The sequence below is a fragment of the Lissotriton helveticus genome, chromosome 1_1, assembly GCF_964261635.1.
Source record: "Lissotriton helveticus chromosome 1_1, aLisHel1.1, whole genome shotgun sequence".
Lineage (NCBI taxonomy): Eukaryota > Metazoa > Chordata > Amphibia > Caudata > Salamandridae > Lissotriton > Lissotriton helveticus.
The window spans coordinates 1,400,990,489-1,401,008,379 of NC_136057.1; the positions used below are offsets into that span (position 1 = coordinate 1,400,990,489).

At 48.3% G+C, this 17,891-nt stretch overlaps 1 protein-coding gene across 4 annotated transcripts in view; it reads right to left on the reverse strand.

Annotated features, from left to right (window-relative positions):
* Positions 1-731: 731 nt before the first annotated feature.
* Positions 732-17,891, reverse strand: part of ELOF1 (elongation factor 1) — a 32,761-nt gene continuing 15,601 nt past the window's right edge. For all 4 annotated transcript variants that reach the window (XM_078684682.1, XM_078684694.1, XM_078684688.1 and 1 more), the window contains exons 3-4: positions 2,572-2,642; positions 732-2,002 (exon numbers count right to left, since the gene is read on the reverse strand). In XM_078684682.1, the coding sequence (XP_078540808.1) occupies positions 1,938-2,002; positions 2,572-2,642 (136 nt within the window). In that variant the 3' untranslated portion in view covers positions 732-1,937. The remainder of the gene's footprint in view (positions 2,003-2,571; positions 2,643-17,891) is intronic.

Here is a 17,891-nt window from a genome sequence, read left to right on the forward strand (position 1 = left end):
GAAGCAAACTTTTTTAGTGAGACTAACTCTGTCCTTGTTTCGAGTGTGCTTTACCCCAGTCAGCCTGAATCTGCGACTTTGTCCCAGGTTAACACGACCACACACCCACAGTTAGTGCCTTCTGCTTCTTGGTGCCACATTTAATCAAACTTTTAAATTAGCATCTCTCTGGATCTATGGATTGTTTTTAATTTGTTTTTTCATTTCGTTTAATAAATTGTACTCTATTTTTCGAAATTGGTGTGAGATCTTTCTTCTGTTATGTTTTACACTTTATTACTGGTTGTGTGTTGCATAAATATTTAACACAGTGCCTCTAAGTTAAGCCCGACTGCTTTTGTGCCAAGCTACCAAATCGTTAATCACAAGTTAATTTAGTGAGTTTTGTAGCTCATCCAACAAGGATTGTGGTTGTTGCTTGAGAAGAGTCCACCCCACACCAAACCTTTAACCCAATTTTTCACACTGCGTTATTCAATTACAAGTCAATGTAACTTGTGGTTATTTCTTCCTTAAGGGTGCTGTCATGCACTTTACCTTGTTCCTACTGTGCCTGGCATAACCCATCACACAAGGTTTCACTCATTGAACCAGTGGTTCACACGAAGTTCAAGCAAAAACAAGTGAGGAATAAATTATACTCCTGCAAGCAAACATCGACTGCAGGTACTAAAGCGGAGACCATTCAGGGCTTTAGGAAGGAAAAAATTTGATACAGAGATAAACAAAACTACATGTTACTGTTGTTTAATGAACAGTTCACACAAACTTTACGTCAACCCAAACTAAACAGCCTCTTCCAACTTGGAAGAAAACCTGAACATAATACAGTTGTAGCCTCTTGTTTTCCACCACAGTGGTATTTTAAAATACCATACACCTCAATCAAATCATATTCTGGTTTAAGACCGTAACAGAGGAAAAGTATCCAACAATAGCATAATTATTAATATTTGTCCCCACCCATGAAGGATCAAATCAGTTTGAGTTTAAATGAATTAAAAATGAAAAATAAAAAAAACTGCAGTCAGTGCCATGTTAATGCAAGGGGGTTTTGATGTTCCAGCAATAGTTTTGGAATTGTATTCATATATTTGGAGTACAGAGTCCTCCCTACATGGGGAAATTCTGGAAAAAATGTACATGACATTAAACAAATAATATTTGCATCAGATGGTTGCTCGCAGGCAGAAACCGTGATAGGGCTGAACCTACCGGGGCATACTTGGAGAGGGAGAGAATGGACACCCCTCAACTCCCCACTGTAAGTGGCCAACAAACATCCCTTTCACAGATGTACTGTCGTGAAGCGGTCACCTACAGAAGAGGTTTGGGGGTTTTAGTAGACTGGTAAACAAGATGTTATACTGCTTTATCACAACCTACCACACTAGTGTAGTTAACACACAAGAACAAGCCATGTTAAACAGTTACAAATGAGGCAAGAAAATTCCATATCCAGAAATTGTTGGGGGTGGGTGGCTCAAGAGAAATTAACTGAATGCTTTGTTGGTGGGTGAGAGAGAACAGGGACCGGCAAAGGGTTGTGGGTCTGTAATTGACAGGACAGACATCTAAAATTCTGCTGGACAGTAATCCTTTGTTAGTATGTGTTACTGCTGACCTAATACAGAATACACTTTATATTTACAATTTCTGAACACAATCAACTACTTAGTGAAAATTGTGTCTTTCAGCACTAGTGGAATGTTTTTAATGCGACTGCTCTCATCAGCTAGAACTCTGTTCGTACCCTGCTATTGACAAAACTACCAAGGAGTACAAGGATGTTCATCAAACTCCCAGATAAAAGTCAACTCAACAAACATGAAGAGTTGCAGCATTCAAACTTGTCATTGGCTTGTTGACAATCAGTAAAGAGATGCCAACAGTTTGGGGAAAGAGCTCAAAATCTGCAGGGAGCCGTCGCACCAATGCTACTGATTGGCTGCTTCACATGCATCTATCCAATCGCTGTATACATCCACTGCTTCCGAGAGATCTGACAGTCTTATGTCAAGGAAAGTAAAAGTGATCACTGGAGGCGGCAACTCAAAGGCAGTGTCCGAAATAGGAGCTGCAGTTAAATAGACAGAAGGAAGAGAGGAGGAAAGGACATTTGTAAAAGGAGCATTCAACGCAAATACGACTAGTACATCAATATAGCCCGGCAGGGCCCTATTCCACTCGAAGTTCTTTCAATCTTAGACAAGTAACTGCCTATGCCAACACAGAACATGTCAGCTATATTGCACATCATTCCAGATGTATAATAGTACCTCCTGTTCCAGCCCAAATACTTGCACAGCTCTCCCTACTGACTGTCCTGGACCCTAGCCCCCTCAGCTATGCCAGCACCGAGGTCCCTGTAATTTTAGGTTGGGAAGAAGAAAGTTCATGCTTTTCAACACTAAACCATTGGGGTCTCTTTCTTCTCCCTAAATATATTTTATGAGTCAAATGCACCAAAGTACAGAACTAAGAAAACACACAACACAATATATAATTCCAACATACTAACCACACTTAGCTGAGGTGACCCCCACCTCCATCAACCCTGACAAAGGATACAGGTTATGGGAGTTTGAAATTCTTCTAGACACACAGTACAGGAAATCACCCCTGTATTTCGAGCTCGATCCCTGAAAGAAAGAAAAAAATGGGTAAGAGGAAATGAAAGACGGATAGGTTATTGCTGCAGTTGTCCCATTAAGAACATGGACTATGGTGAAGTTGTTTTTCGAAGAGAATCCATGCTTTCTAATAATGTAAAATATATATATATATATATATATATATATATATATATATATATATATATATATATATATATATATATATATATATATATATATCTGAACGCTCAACTGACCAGAAAAAATATACATCATCTATCAGGATGCATGGTGAGCCAATTACAGGCTAGGGAGTCATTCTGAACAAGCATCATCAGTAGGCATTTGAAAAGCTCTGTATCAAAGCAGCCAATATTTCTTCAATGCCATTACAGAGGTAGCAAAGTGGAGAGAGATACATTTAAAGTAAAGGGAGATTTTTAAATCTACGATTAAAGAGATTACAAAAGCAGATCTTAAGTTGACCTGAAGAAGGCAGCGAGTTACTTGATGCTTCCAAGCAGAGCTCGGATCTCCACACATGCAAAGGAATATTTAAAAGCTTTATAAAGGTAGACTTTAAGACAATGGAAAAGGCACATCGCATTGATGAAGAAACAGGACTGGCCAAGTAGGTTTGACATGCTCAGTTGGAGCCCAAAAAGAACCACAAACGTGAATGAACATGTGGCTAAGAGCATATGGATTCTTCAATGTACGATAGAGCACAGCGTAAAGAAAATGGAAACTTTAAAAAAATTCAACTATCCGAAGTCAATCTGATTAGTAAGCATAGAACAAAGCAGTTTGATATTTGAGGAAAACATTGCGATTTTTTTTTTTTTTTTTTTTTTAAAAGGCTGCCTAATAGTTAATAAAATTATGACAATTACATCGAGAGCAGCGTCTTTTGTGATAATACAAATGCTCCAAGACCAGTCGGAAGATGAAAGTCAAGTAAACATACACTCCACATAAATGTTATGTGGATTTTAATTGTAACTGTAAGTAGCATTCAATATTACCACGGCAGCAATTATAAAAGAACAAGCATTTACAATGCAACGGTCTCTCCTTTGCAAAAGTTAGACCTATTGGCATTGTAATGACAAACTTTTTATTTATGTGTTGGTTTTGAAAACAGATAAATGGCATTATTTACAATGCCAATAGCTTATTCTCTCGCAAATGCAAGACCTATTGCATTTGCACACACACAGAGCCACACACAGCTCTCTGTAGGCGCAGCAATGTCCCACTAAGCAAATTTAAAAATTGGCAGCTATTTGTGGTTGTTTTACACCTCTATACTTTCAAGACGATGTACAGCAGGGGTCGCCTGAATCAAAACCAAGAGAAATCGCAATGAACGGACATCCCGAGGTGATCTCTCCAACTTCGCAGTGCAAGGGCGCACGGCAGAATTGAACTTCACACAGACAGTGCAGAGGCGCACTTCATACAGACAGTGCAGAGGCGCACTTCATACAGACAGTGCAGAGGCGCCCTTCACACAGGCAGTGCAGAGGCGCCCTTCACACAGGCAGTGCAGAGGCGCACTTCACACAGGCAGTGCAGAGGCGCACTTCACACAGGCAGTGCAGAGGCGCACTTCACACAGGCAGTGCAGAGGCGCACTTCACACAGGCAGGGTAAAGATGCACTTCACAGACAGGGCAGAGGTGCATTTCACACAGATACATTCCATATACACAGGGCAGAGGGACACTTTACACAGACAGGGCAGAGATGCACGTCAAACAGGGAAAAGGTGAACTTCACAGAGGCAGGAAAGAGGTGCACATCGCAGAGGCAGGAAAGAGGTGCACATCGCAGAGGCAGGAAAGAGGTGCACATCGCAGAGGCAGGAAAGAGGTGCACATCGCAGAGGCAGGAAAGAGGTGCACATCGCAGAGGCAGGAAAGAGGTGCACATCGCAGAGGCAGGAAAGAGGTGCACATCGCAGAGGCAGGAAAGAGGTGCACATCGCAGAGGCAGGAAAGAGGTGCACATCACAGAGGCAGGGAAGAGGTGCACATCACAGAGGCAGGGAAGAGGTGCACTTCACACATACTGGATTGAGGTACATTTCACACAAGCATGGCCGGTGTGTGCGTACCAAACAAGCAGAACAGGTGTGTAATCCACGAGGGTAGGTTAGAAATGCAATTTACCCGGACGGCAAGTGCACACACCTGACCCTCGCAGGGCAGGCGCCCGTGTTACATATGCACCGCAGGCCCATTTTAAGCAGGCGTCATATGGACACATTTTATACAGGCAGGCAGAGGTACCTTGCACCGACTCATGTGGGGTAGATATACATACGAGGGGAGTTGGGAGGGGGGTGAGGCAGCGGCCCGGGAGATGTGCCCTGGCAGGAAGCGCTCTAGCAGAACAGGACTTAGTCAGCTGGTGGGTGGACCTACACATGAGAGGGGCCACACTTTGGATTTGGTTTGGTCAACCTGCCCACTTATAGGTCCCTTAGTGGCATCCCCATGTTCTTGGTCAGATCATTATCTGGATTGAAGGCCAATACCCTCTCTCTACAAGAAGAGCTAAAGTTAAACCAGAATGGAAAACTTTGCGGAGCTGGAGGCAGGTCATAGCATCTGACCTGATAGCTATTCTACGACACTGTCAACTCTCCACCCACGAAGGCCGATTTGGACATGGAAAGCGTTGCCCTGCTGTCTACACTTAAGGATGCCATCGAGGTTGTAGCACTGGCCCATAAAATCAGACTAGTAGACAAGAGCAAGGGGACACTATGGTTTAATAATGCTCTTAGGGAACAAAAAAAAAGCCCTCCGCCAATGCGAGAGAGCTTGGCGTAAGTCTCACAATCCTAGTGCTTTTGTGGCATATGCGCTGAAGTTCGCTACATACAAAAATGCCATCCGCTTGAGGAAGGCCGAATTCTATGAGGCGACAATCACTGAGGCTACTAACCCGCAGAAAGAATTGTTTAAAGTCCTAAAAGATTTGAGGACAGTTAGGGTGCCTAACCCGACTTTTAGCCAAAAGGACTAATGTTTTTCAAACCTTTTCCTTGGATAAGATAAAGGATTTGATGATAGAAATTAGTCATACTCCTACCCTTCTCTGTTCTATTGAGCCTCCCTCCATTCCCCCCAGGCCGCTTACGAATCTCCTGACTAGTGTGCCCCTCCTTACCAAGGAGTCCTTGGTCTCCTAAGTGGGCCGGGTGAAATCAGGCTCTCCAGCGGACCCCTGCCCTCCAAAAATGTTAAGCTTGGATGGTTGGGTATGGAGGATAAAGTGCTTGCCCTTCTGAACCGGTCCTTGGAGACGGGACTTGTCCCCTTTAACTTCAAGGAAGCACAGGTGGTTCCGCTTCTGAAGCAACCGGGTGCTGAACCGAAAAATTTTAAGAACTTTAGGGCAATCTCTCAGCTGCCTTTCCTGGCAAAAGTTTTAGAACAGCATGTTTTACATTCTCTCACCTATTACCTGGAAGGCAATTATCTCCTTGAGCCCAATCAGGCTGGGTTCAGAGCTCATCACAGCACGGAATTGGTTATGCTTTCCGGGCTGGATGATCTGCGACCCAGGGCTGACAAGAAAACGATGTGTGCTTTGGTCCTATTTGACTTATCCGCGGCGTTTGACACCTTAAATCATAGCCGCCTACTCTCGCGGAGCAAGGGATCCAGGGCTCGGTTGACCTCCTTTCTTAAAGACCGCTCCCAGCGAGTCCAACTAGCTGATCTAGTGTCTAATCCAGCCAAGCCGATTTGTGGAGTGCCCCAGGGTTCAGCTTTATGACCTCTGCTCTTTAACATCCACTTGCAGCCCCTGATAGCAGCACTGAACCGGATGGACTGCAGGGTTCATAATTATGCCGACGGCACTCAAATCCTGATCCAGATTGACCATTCACCAATGGCTCACTCGAGAGTTCATAAACTGGATGTTGGATAATTCACTAAAAATAAACCCTGACAAAACTGAAGTCCTAGCGGTCACCACAGCCTCTAATCCGTCGTGTGAGTTGTTCTGGCCAGCGGAAGTCGGGCCTTTCCCAGTAGCCGCAGGGGCAATAAAAAGTCTGGGCATCAAAATTGATGCCCGGCTATCCATGACACAGCAGGTATCGGCGGTGGTGGGTACTTGTGTCAATCTGCTGCGCCAACTTCGGAAATTATCCTCACTGTTGTCTTTTTCCACTCTCAGACTGGCGATCTCTGCCCTGATTCTGGCACGCCTCGATTATGGCAACTCTTTATACTATGGCCTACCAAAAAACCTGTTCGCCAGGTTACAAGTGGTGTTGAACGATGCTGCCAGATTGATTTTTAAAAAACCTAGACGAACCCGGGCCACACCTTTACTTCAGGATTTACACTGGCTCCCAATTGCCCAGAGAATTAAATTCAAAAGCCTTTGTATTACACACAAGGCCATTTATGGCTCGGCCCCTAGCTATATCAAGGACCGATTGATCAGTTACACGCCGAGTAGGGCCCTCCGGTCAGCCGATGCATGCAACTTGGTCTGCCCCCGGTTTAACCTTGCGTCCATGGGCAGTAGAGCCTTCTCTAGTACCATCCCTCAGGCTTGGAACCGCCTTCCAGTGAAACTTCGGAAGGAAACTAATTACTCCCTTTTAGGAAAACTCTGAAGACTGTGCTTTTCCTGGAAGCCCCTCTGATTTGGCGGCTCTACATCTTTCGTGGGTTGTGTATGTCCGCTGATAGCGCTTAAGATACCTCAGGATGATAATGCGCTATATAAGTGTATATTAACATAACAAAAGTGACACTCGGGAGGGAGAGCGCGGCGGAGGTAGGAAAGGCCAAAGTGAGAGCAGATTCACCCGAGCACAGGCGCCCCCCTATCTCCGTAGGAGCAACAGATGGTCCTCCGAAAACCAGCCTGTCAAAGAGGGAAAGGAGGGTGAAACTCCTGGAAAGGAAGGGTGTACCCATTTTCTACAAGAATTAAAACCCAAAGATCTGATGCAACAGATCCAATTATGTAGAAAATGGGACACCCGACCTCCTACTGGTCCAACATGCTCCAAGATGGGTGGGGGGGGGGGGGGACTAGAGCTGCATCCCTGCAGAACCAGGGTGGGGGCAGGATGAGGAGGAAGAGACCTGTTGGCCCTCTTCCTGCGAGACTCCCCCTAGACCTCTTCCCTTCCCTCTGTAGGATTTCTACAAAGGGTTTTGTTGCGGCATCGAAACGGAGCCGCCTTCCCAACACGCCTAGTCTGGAGTGCAAGCTTATGAATCTAGCGGTATCCCTGCCATCCTTAAAACATTGCAGAGCGGAGTTTGCTTTTGTCCCTAAGAGACTGGAGCCATTGAAGGGAAGATCCAGCAGCATGGCTAACACGGATTCCTCACCTGAAGAGAGTAGTCCATCCTTCACTCCTGGGATGGATTCAGTCAAGAACCTCGGCAGAGCCCCAGATGGAGCCATCGGCATGAAAGACACGAGGGCATAATGTTGGGGAACACCCAAATTATAAGAACCGGATGGGTTCACCGCCCTAGCAAACATGCCATAAATCACATGTAGAAAATGTGAAGGATCCTCACCTGGAGCCGGGAAAGGCGGGTACGGAACAGCCTGGTCTGGAATAGGCCGAGGGGCGGGTTCTGGCTGCGGCGGCGGAGACACTGGAACGGGGAATCAGAGAAGCTGGAGGTGCAGGAGATGCTTCCCTGAGTGCCAGAGAGTCCTTCGGTGACTGCACCGGAGTCACCTGCGGTGAAGAAGCCGAGACATTATCCTTCCTATGACGCAGCTGGACCGGGGACACTGATTCGATGACTTGTCCTTCAAAGAGGGACGCTTGGACCCATGACGCAGCTTATGTTTTTGGGACCTCGAGGTGTGTGGAGTCGGTGACCTTGACTTGGTCCTCTTCCAACCTCTGTCCATAATAAACTTTGCCTCCCATTCTTTAAGAGCCTCCGGGTTCATACAACACATCAAGCATCCCTTGAAACAGTGGTCAGGGACCAAAGGCAATCTTTGTGGGGGTCTGTGACTGACATATGGCCCCCACATTCCAAACAGGGTTTAAAACCAGGCTTCTTCTGAGTAGCCATCGTGCAGAAACAGGAACGAGGCAACTGTAACAAAGTATACTACAAAGAAATGGAGTCCAAGAAAAAGCGTTATGTGTAGACGGCACCAAAAAGAAGGGGAACAGACGTCCGCATGCGGACGAGGTCTTATGGCTCCGATGACAGTCAGGTGAAGTCGCAAGCGGAGCCATGCCATCGTGACGTCCTCAACGGGGCAGAGCTATGAAAAAAGTTTCTGTGGAATGGGGTAATTTCAAAAGACGAGGAATCAACAGGCAGATGTATCCATCAGAAAAAGCATTTTCATTTAACTGGCGAGCTCAACTAAGTCTTAGGGAATTGCAGGCGTGTAAAGTGAAAGCTATTTTTCAGCCCTGAGTTTTATTTATGTAACATTCTTACCTACGAGCTCAGCAAAGATTCTGGTTGCAGTCGCTGACAAATTGTCCCTGTGATAATGTTTCCATGCAAAGTACAGGGCATTGTACGCTCTTTCGGTCTCTTTACGGTTAACCCCCGAGGCGTTTCCTACTCGGAATTTTGCAGGAAGCCAATATCAAACATAATCCAGCTTTGTAATTAATGCAAAAACTTTGATTATGGAGCCTTGCTTATGTAGTTATTTCTTTAAGATACTCCATAGTCATTAGAAAGAAATATGGTTACTATGCAGGGAGAATTGAGTATGATGTTTATATCATCATTGTTTTAACTTGTGGAGGATAGAGGGGACGTTATCTTATGTTAACCACACTGCACTTTAGCACCTTTTAAATTTTGGGTATGCTTTTATTGTATATTGGTCTGATTATCTAGTCCTCAGACTAAATATTAGAAATGGCGATTCTGGTTGGTTAGGGTGTGCACCTAAGCCAGGCAGAACCTACACTAGTTAGGGTAATTGAGTTGCACACCTAAGATAACCCCTGCTGGGTAAAGTAAGAAAATACCCACTTTCTAAAAGTTCAAACACACCAATGCCAAAACTGACTCTCCTTTGTAATCTACAATTAATCCAAGACGGCTATATACAACAAAAGCGGTCGCTATTTAAACTTTTTGCAACATCTAACCAACACTTTAGTTTTTATGTTATTTTTTGTCACACATAGAAAAACATATACAATTGGTCAACAAAGTTGACCTATTACAACATGTGTTCTCTCAATGACTTTAGACTGGACAATTGCACCAATTGAGAAATCTGCAACAAGAAATCTTGATATTACTAGATGAGCTCTGTCCTTTTTTCAGTGAGTATTGAACCTTAACAGTGGTGGATTTTGTGGAATTGTTTGAGCTTGGAGGGATCCTTTTGAGTTGAAGAGGTAGTCTAACAATGGTGTATGGACGTATGTCTTTCAGGTTTAAGAATCCAAACAGTGCATTATTACCCATGCTTCAAGTCATCTGTGGTCATCACGGTAATGTATACAGATCTTGGGAGTCATTGTTGACCCACCTTAGCGTGTTTTAAATAGTAGTGTGTAATTTTGTGTTTATTATTTGGTAGAGTGGATATCAGTTCTACGTCCTGAGAACCCTACAAAGGATAATGTAGGGGGTAAAAAATGCGTGGACCATTTTTGTGGGCCTACTGTCGCCATTGAAAATTGTTTTAAATAGAGTGACTTTGACTTCCAGGGAATGAACAATTGGTGTAGTAAGAGTTAGGAACCTGGTGAAACAAGTCAGGTGTAGGCAGAGGCTCATTGTCCATAAAATTAGTGAGCGGCTGAACTAAATTTGTTTTATAAGGGTATTCAAATGCATTCCCCTTTAAGGTTGTGCTCTGGACATTGTAAAATAACGGACCTATTAATGTACTGTATTCATGTTTTTTGTGTTGAGTATTACTTTTTTTGTTTGTATCCACTGTTGCGTTTCCCTTTCTGTTGGTGGGAAGGATAACAAGCACTGGCGTTGCCAATAGGTTTCGCATTTGGAAAGTTGGAGCTATTGGTTTTGTAAATGACATTTTATATTTATATATTGTTATTGACAATGCCAATAACGATATATAAATATAAAATGTCATTTACAAAACCAATAGCTCCAACTTTCCAAATGCGAAACCTATTGGCAACGCCAGTGCTTGTTCTGATAGGGGGCCGGTTTTGTTTTCGGTCTGTGAGTCCGTGATGCAGTCATGCCAAGTATTACAAAGACATATTGTTTTATTAAGCGCTCTTCTGCAAAATTAAAATGTGGACTCTTACTGGGCAGCTGGCAGCGGCGCACCCCGTTGGTGCTGCTCTGGCAGGCTTCGAGCACTCGCTCTGCAGCCTAATGTAATGCCTCAACAATTTATCACAGCTCGGGGATGATTTGTGGTGCGGTTCTCTGATGACGTCAGGTCGAGTTAGTGCCCAATGGCTGCTACTTAGACATGACGCAGCCAGTCAGGGTGTGTAACAAGTTCAACACTGATTTAGGCTTGGCAGGGACCTGACGTCACGTGCTGCTGCCAGAGTTCACTTGTGGGAGGCAGGAGGCTGAGGCGCTGGGCTTCTTGGCGGCAAATTCAAATAAATTACCATGATCAAGGCTCGCAGCAGGCAGTGCTGTCTTCTCACACCTCCGGCGGCCCCTGCTTCAAGTCTCAGCTGTCTCAGCAGCTGCCCTAAATTTGACCCTTGGCCGCACTGATTAAATTGCCACGGAAGGGAGTGAGTCCTGCTGCAAGTTAGTAAGTCAACCCTCACAGAGACCGAGTCAGTGCAGTGGAGTTTAATATCATGATCATGCCTTGTGAAACATTTAGAGAATGTGTTGACTTGTCTGGATAAAGTAGGGTAATATCTTTGTACAGCTGGACCCACGGGGACTCATTTTTGTAGACGGCAAATCATAAAATTTCCTCTACAAACTTTGACCCAGTGCAAAAGAAAGTGAAACACAAAAGGGGGGCAGAGGACGGTAATTAAGGAAAAACAGTGACAAAAGGGAGAGGTAGCGGCGGGAAAACAATTAAAGGAGGAGGCATGGAGAGTTGGGAGGTCGATTAAATGGCCAAGAAGTGGAATGAACACTGTTTATTTGGTAATCCGAGAGCGTCAGAACAAAACTTTGGGACACAGCAGTTATACTTTTACAAATTAAGCACTACATTAAGGCAAATGGCCGGAGGGAAGCCGGATGGGGGCGGGAGAGCCTGGTGGGGGGGGCGGGAATGCATGCGAGGGGAGGAGAAGTGTGGCAGGCAGATGCACGGAGGGAAGCCGGATGGGGGCGGGGGTTTCTGTGTTTTTGAATGAATGCTGTTTGCGGATTAGGGAGATGCGCGTGCTTGTGTGGTCACGTGACCCGCTTTTGTGGCCACGTGACCTCACATGCACTGTGAAGAAACCACAGTGGTTTCACTAGTCGACCGAGCCCTTGAATTTTCGCCTATTACATTCGCAAGCGAATGATAATAGGCGAAACCTAAAAACTGCTATTACTCAGAATTTGGATGATTATATTTTGTTTGATTTTAGGTTCTTCTTCAAATGTTGTATCATCTAATCTGCATAATAGTGTTGTCACATCCACCTCTCCTATCTCACAAAGAGATGTGGTCTCCCATTCATCTTCTGAAAATGTTATTGTTGCTCCTGATTTGGTTTCTGTTTCACCTCCCATTTTACCTTCAAAAAGAATTTGTAAATTACCATCTGTGCATTAACGATACTCTGTTCTTTCAACCCTTCTAAGAGGCCCGAGGCTCCACTCTGCCTCTTACTTAAAATTACAGCCCTTGCTCGGCTGATATTAACCTGCCGAGAATTACCGAGTAATCGCGATGACAGACAGTATCTTTGGAAGCAATTGTAGTGTCTCTACTGTGTGGCTCGCCCCACCATGAGGACGCGCCCCACCGTGGCCCTCCCTCACCGCGCCATTTCACCCCCTCCCCCCCAGAATTCCTTTGCTACCCTTTGCCCCCCCCGAAGACAATCCCCTTCACTCTTGCCTCTTGCAACCTGTCCCGCCAGTACTGTACCCCTTGCCCCCTCCCGCATCCGCCCACAATTGTCACCCCCGCCCAACCCAGCGCTGTACCCCCATCATTTGCACACCTGCAATACTCTCCTCATTTATTTATTCTTGGCGCCGCCCCCGGGCAAAGCCCGCGCCACACCATCACGCACAAACAAATAAAATAATTGCCGCACATCTAGTCGAGTAACGTGCAACCTCTAACCGGCCAACCCTCGCCATGCGCTGGGCGTCCGTGGAATCCCCCCTGCTGACCCCCGTGGAATCCCCCTTGTTGACCCTCTCATCGGCCAGGCCGCCCTAGTGCTAGACATGCTACGCAGCAGTCGCCCATCTCTTCCAGCCCCCCAGCCTGGATCACCCAGGGGAACCCCCCCCATCATTACCGGCCACCCCTGTGCTCCCGCGCCTCGCCATCCCCGCATCCGCAAACCCTCGACCTGTTCACCCACAACTCGAATCCGGCCCCCCCTCCCCCTTCTCAAGCTCATGTTGGCGCGTCCAAGCCGTCACGTGTACGCCCCTATCAACGACTTCGCCCCTACCCATCCTCTGATCACCCTCCTCCCCTCTGACGCTGTTGAAACCTCACGGACACTTAAAATAAATATGCATCAATTCACCCTGACAGTGGCCCAAAGAAGGCATTGCGACAGCGCCTGACCCCGCATTAACCCCCCCCCCCTCCAGCGCCCGCAGCACTGAACCACCAACACAATCTGCAAAGGAAGGATGAAGGGCCCGTGCCGACACCCATCCCCCCCCCCCCCAACCACTGCTCCTGGGCACCGTAGCCTCGGCACCCCGTCGGCAGCTCCACTCTCGGATCCACCCTCACCCCTACTGCCCCTCTTTGTGTTGCTCTAGACACCCTAGCAGCTCTTATACGTCTTGCCCGACGTCCTTTCCTGAGCCCTCCTTGGGCCTCAACCTATATCCATTTAGTTATTTACCGCTTCTATATAGCGCGGACTCCACCCGAAGGCGCCAGAGCGCCCCACACAAGGAACAGAACTGTTACATGAGGAGAACACTACCGCGAACAAACTACAAAAGCAGGCGCTAAGCTACCCGAGGCAAAAGCGACAAAACAAATACACGAGATAGCAAAGGTGCCATGATGAAAAAGTGACAAGTGTGCACGTTACAAGAGAAAACAAAGTACCAATAGAAGTATATTACTGCAAAATAAGCTAGACACTCCGGAACTCTGCCTGGACCCATCCCCTTTCCGAGGCCCCCATTCCCACCGTCCTCCGTCTTTCACACCTTATCCCTTCTTTATTCCGTGGACGCCCAGAGCCCCGGCCTGTACCCCACGTGTTGACAGCCGCCTGCTCCAGCCCATTCCTCACTTGTGTGCGGCACAGGACCCTAACGGAGCAATGAAGCGTTGAGGCCGCCAGCGGTGTGCCATGCTTGCCTATCCTCTCTCTACCCCCTCTTTCCCGCCCCCTGGGCATATTGCTCGTGCCATTGTCCTCAATGCCCTCACACCCTCTTCATGGCAACAATGCTTCCGAGTTCAACTTTCGTCTATTGCGCTCGCCCCGCAGATGCCAGAAGTGGGATCGTGTCTCTACTGAGAGGCCGAGGTCTGTCCCTAACCATTCACACCTGAACCTCCTACTCCCCACTTGTTCTGTAGCCATACGTATCTCCCTGTTGCGCTGACTTATGCCTTCTTATTTTACTACCGGGGGAGGGGGATGGGCAATTTCCACCTTTCGCCCCCCGCCTCCCTTATCTGCCACTCCCCGCCATGCCTGGTGGGGCAGGCTCCGCCCCTGCCTCCCTAATTCGCCAGCCCTTAGTACCCCTTCTCCTCATCTTACAAATTCCTTTCTCCATTCCCTCCCTCCTGTCACTACCCCCTACGCTGTGTCTTCCCTGGCTGCCTGCGTTGGTGCCCCAGTGGCAGCCCCACTACGCCCCCTACCTTTGGCGCCCTTACCGTCTCCCATCCCCCCTGTTCCGTTATTTACGCCCTGCCACCCCCTTCCCCCCAGCCCAAACCCCCGTGAATTTCACCGGGACAGCGCCTGACATTCTAAGCATCCATCGTTCAATTTATTGTCCCCCCTTCCTGGCAAAAGTGAAACTTGTTCTTGTACCTCTGCCAGGAGCCGCCTAATGGCCGCAAGTTCCATCCGACACACTCTATGCCTACTTCTTGCAGTATACCTTTAGTGCTTATTCACCACAAGTGCCATCCAAACTATATGCTCATGTTACGCATGTACAAATCCTTCTTATTTCTGTTCCCTTTGCATCGGAGGACTATTCTCCGAATGGCACTAAACTGTGCCTCCCTAACCCTCGCCCATAACCCTATTCCCCGCGTTCCTTCTCCTGGTCGGCCCCCTCCCATCCACCCCATGCCTCCCTCCTTTACCCTGTAATCCGACCCCCTTATGCCTCCTCCATGGCTATCTCGTTGGCGCTTTTTCCGCTATCCTTGACTGCACGTTCCTGCTCATCCCATAATCACTCCGCACCTTCCTTCTCTACCTTCCTATTATTATGTTTGAGAGGCGACGTCGCCCTCTTACTCGAATGAGCTACCTCTCCGTGTAGCCGCAACTAAGCCCTCTGCCAGCAGTGCTTGCATACCCATCCCTTCAGCAGCGCTTGCATACCCATCCCTTGAGACTGCACTTGCCGTCTAGCCGTAGAGCCTTCCCCCCCACCCCTGACTTTCGCCCACCGCTCCGTCATTCCAATCAGCCCTCCAGCATATCTTTCATTTGACCCCCGCAGTCCCGTCCCTGCCGCCGCCCGCCCTGCGCCCATCCACCTTTTGTCTCCCCCCCCCCCCCCCGAGACCTCCCTTCGAAACGGAGCCCCCACTGCTTCGAGAGCTGCCCCCCCCCCCCACGACTGCGTACTTCTCATCACACCTTCTGCAAACCTGACACCCTCCGTGTCTCGCATACCCCACCGGCATTTACATTTCCCCCACCTGGCCTGCATCTCCATACACCCCCTTCTTGTCCTTAAGCCCCCGCCCCGGGCGCAACCGTAAGCACCCGCCCCGTGGCAGAGCACACCCCTAATCCTGACCCCCCCTGACCACCAACCCTCCGCGCCGTTAATTATTTCCTTCCCCTTATTTATTTATTTAATTTATTTATGCATTTTTCTATAGCGCGGACTTTACCCGAAGGTGTCAGAGCGCTTCACAAAAGAAACAGAAATGAAACATAATGAGAAACATTACAAAAGCATACGTTACGTTACATAAGGTAATAGTGACATTTGTGATCAAACAAAATACATGAGGTAGTCAAAATTATTTTCTTATTGTTGAGGCCACTGTCTGCGCGGCACCCCGCGACCTCACCCCGTGTCGGCAGTTCCGCCCACAAGCCCTCGCCTGCCCCTCACCCCCCACCGAACACCCTTGCCCACTGTCCGGCCAAGCCACCTCCTGCTCCCGACCCCCACCACGCACCCACGACCCGCCCCTGCGCCCCTACACTTTACATGCAGGCACCCTTTCACGAGCGCTCCTCCCTGGCACAAGTCCCGAGGACTCGCCTATCCCCGACTTCACACCTACCCACATGTGCTCGGCCTCACCCCTTCTGCTGTCCTTTTTGTTGCCTGCGCACCATGGCAACCCTGCCCCATTCCGACGCACGCCACTGTCCCGCAAGACGCCTATTCGATCTTCTCTATGCGCGATGCCTTTGTCACCATTACTTGGAAACTCTGCGATGCCCTTGCCCGCGCGCGGCCAGAGCCCCTCAGACAGCACCGTATTCCAGCCGCCAGGAACTTTGTCTTTAGCCGCCCAGAAACCAATCCCCATAATAGCCCAAGCCTGCCCCCTCCGACCCGAGCCAGTAAAGTCAGCAAACCCATAACCCCTGCTGGTGTTCCCCCCCCATCCTCTGCCGCCCCCATGCGCCGTCAATGGTCAGCTAATTTGCGGGCAGTCTAACCGCTGTGCCCTACCTTCCGCCATAAATACTCGCTATCCCACCCACTCTTAGCCTTTCCTTGCATTGCACCATCTTTCCCCTCTCCACCGCACTCCAAGCCCCGAGCCACTCTCCGCCCCTGCTGCCCCGTGCCCTTCAACCACCCATTCTCTCCTATGCCCACCATGCTGCATCACCCCCCAGCCCACCCCTCCCCCACCTCACCTCGCACTTTGTCGACGCCGCACCTCTTCTCCTGCCAAATTCCCAGGAGAAAGAGGGCTTTGTGCCCGGTGTCCATCCTTAAATAGCCCGTATCATCCCTACCACATTCCTATCTTAAATTTATGGCTGAGCTGACCCAGGCCTAATGCTTGGTGGGCCTGCTCTCTCTTTTTCCCTGCCTTTGCACCCCTTATCTCCCGCCAATCATTGGTGCCCGGGCTCTGCCTCCCGGGGGCGGCCTCCACTGAGACCCCCGGTCCAGCCACTGTCCCCCTCCCCCTGGGGAGTGGGGGGCCGAACCAAGGGGCACAGCTGCAGTTTCGTGCGCAATTGTGATCTCCACCGGCCTCTATCCGCACTCCTACGAGCCACAGCAAGCAGCGGCTATATTTGCGATTCATAACATAGTAACTCAGGCCGGTTGTCCAGCGGATGAGCCATGACTTCCGGAGCATCAAACTTCTTCCGGAACAGAAGTGGGTGGATGTATTGACATTTTTGGGGCGGGACACGGTGTTTGTTAACCCAATTGCAAGGCGATCAGCTGAGCGCTTCCTAATTCCGCCTCGTATGTTGCCAATCAACTTCCTGGTTACCGTCCCACGCCGCCTCAAATTATAGTTATCTGAAAGTCTGAAGAGAAGCTGAAGTGACAGATCGGATATTTAAGATCACGTTGAGAGGTAAGTGCCATGCTGGATAATCTATTGGTTGATTAGCCCAAGATACATCATAACATACACAGAGTTGCTGATACGTTTCTATTTCCGCTTTACTTTTATTTACGACTGCAGCCAAGGAACTACCCGCGAATGGCCAATTGGAAGTGCTAAGCGACTACCGTGTTCTTTTTCACTCGTGCTCCTTGCATGTGCTAGCAAGCATTGGCAAAGCCAATAGGTCTCGCCTACTCCACGGGAGCTATTGCCTTTGTCAATGTCCTTTAGCTATATTGTACAGCAGCACAGCATGGTTGAAAGTAAAGTGTAAACAAGTCAGGTCCCGGGCCGCGCTGTGATTGGCTGACGTCACGGGGGTGTCCCGGCCGGCAGCCAATCACAGCGCGGCCCGGGAAT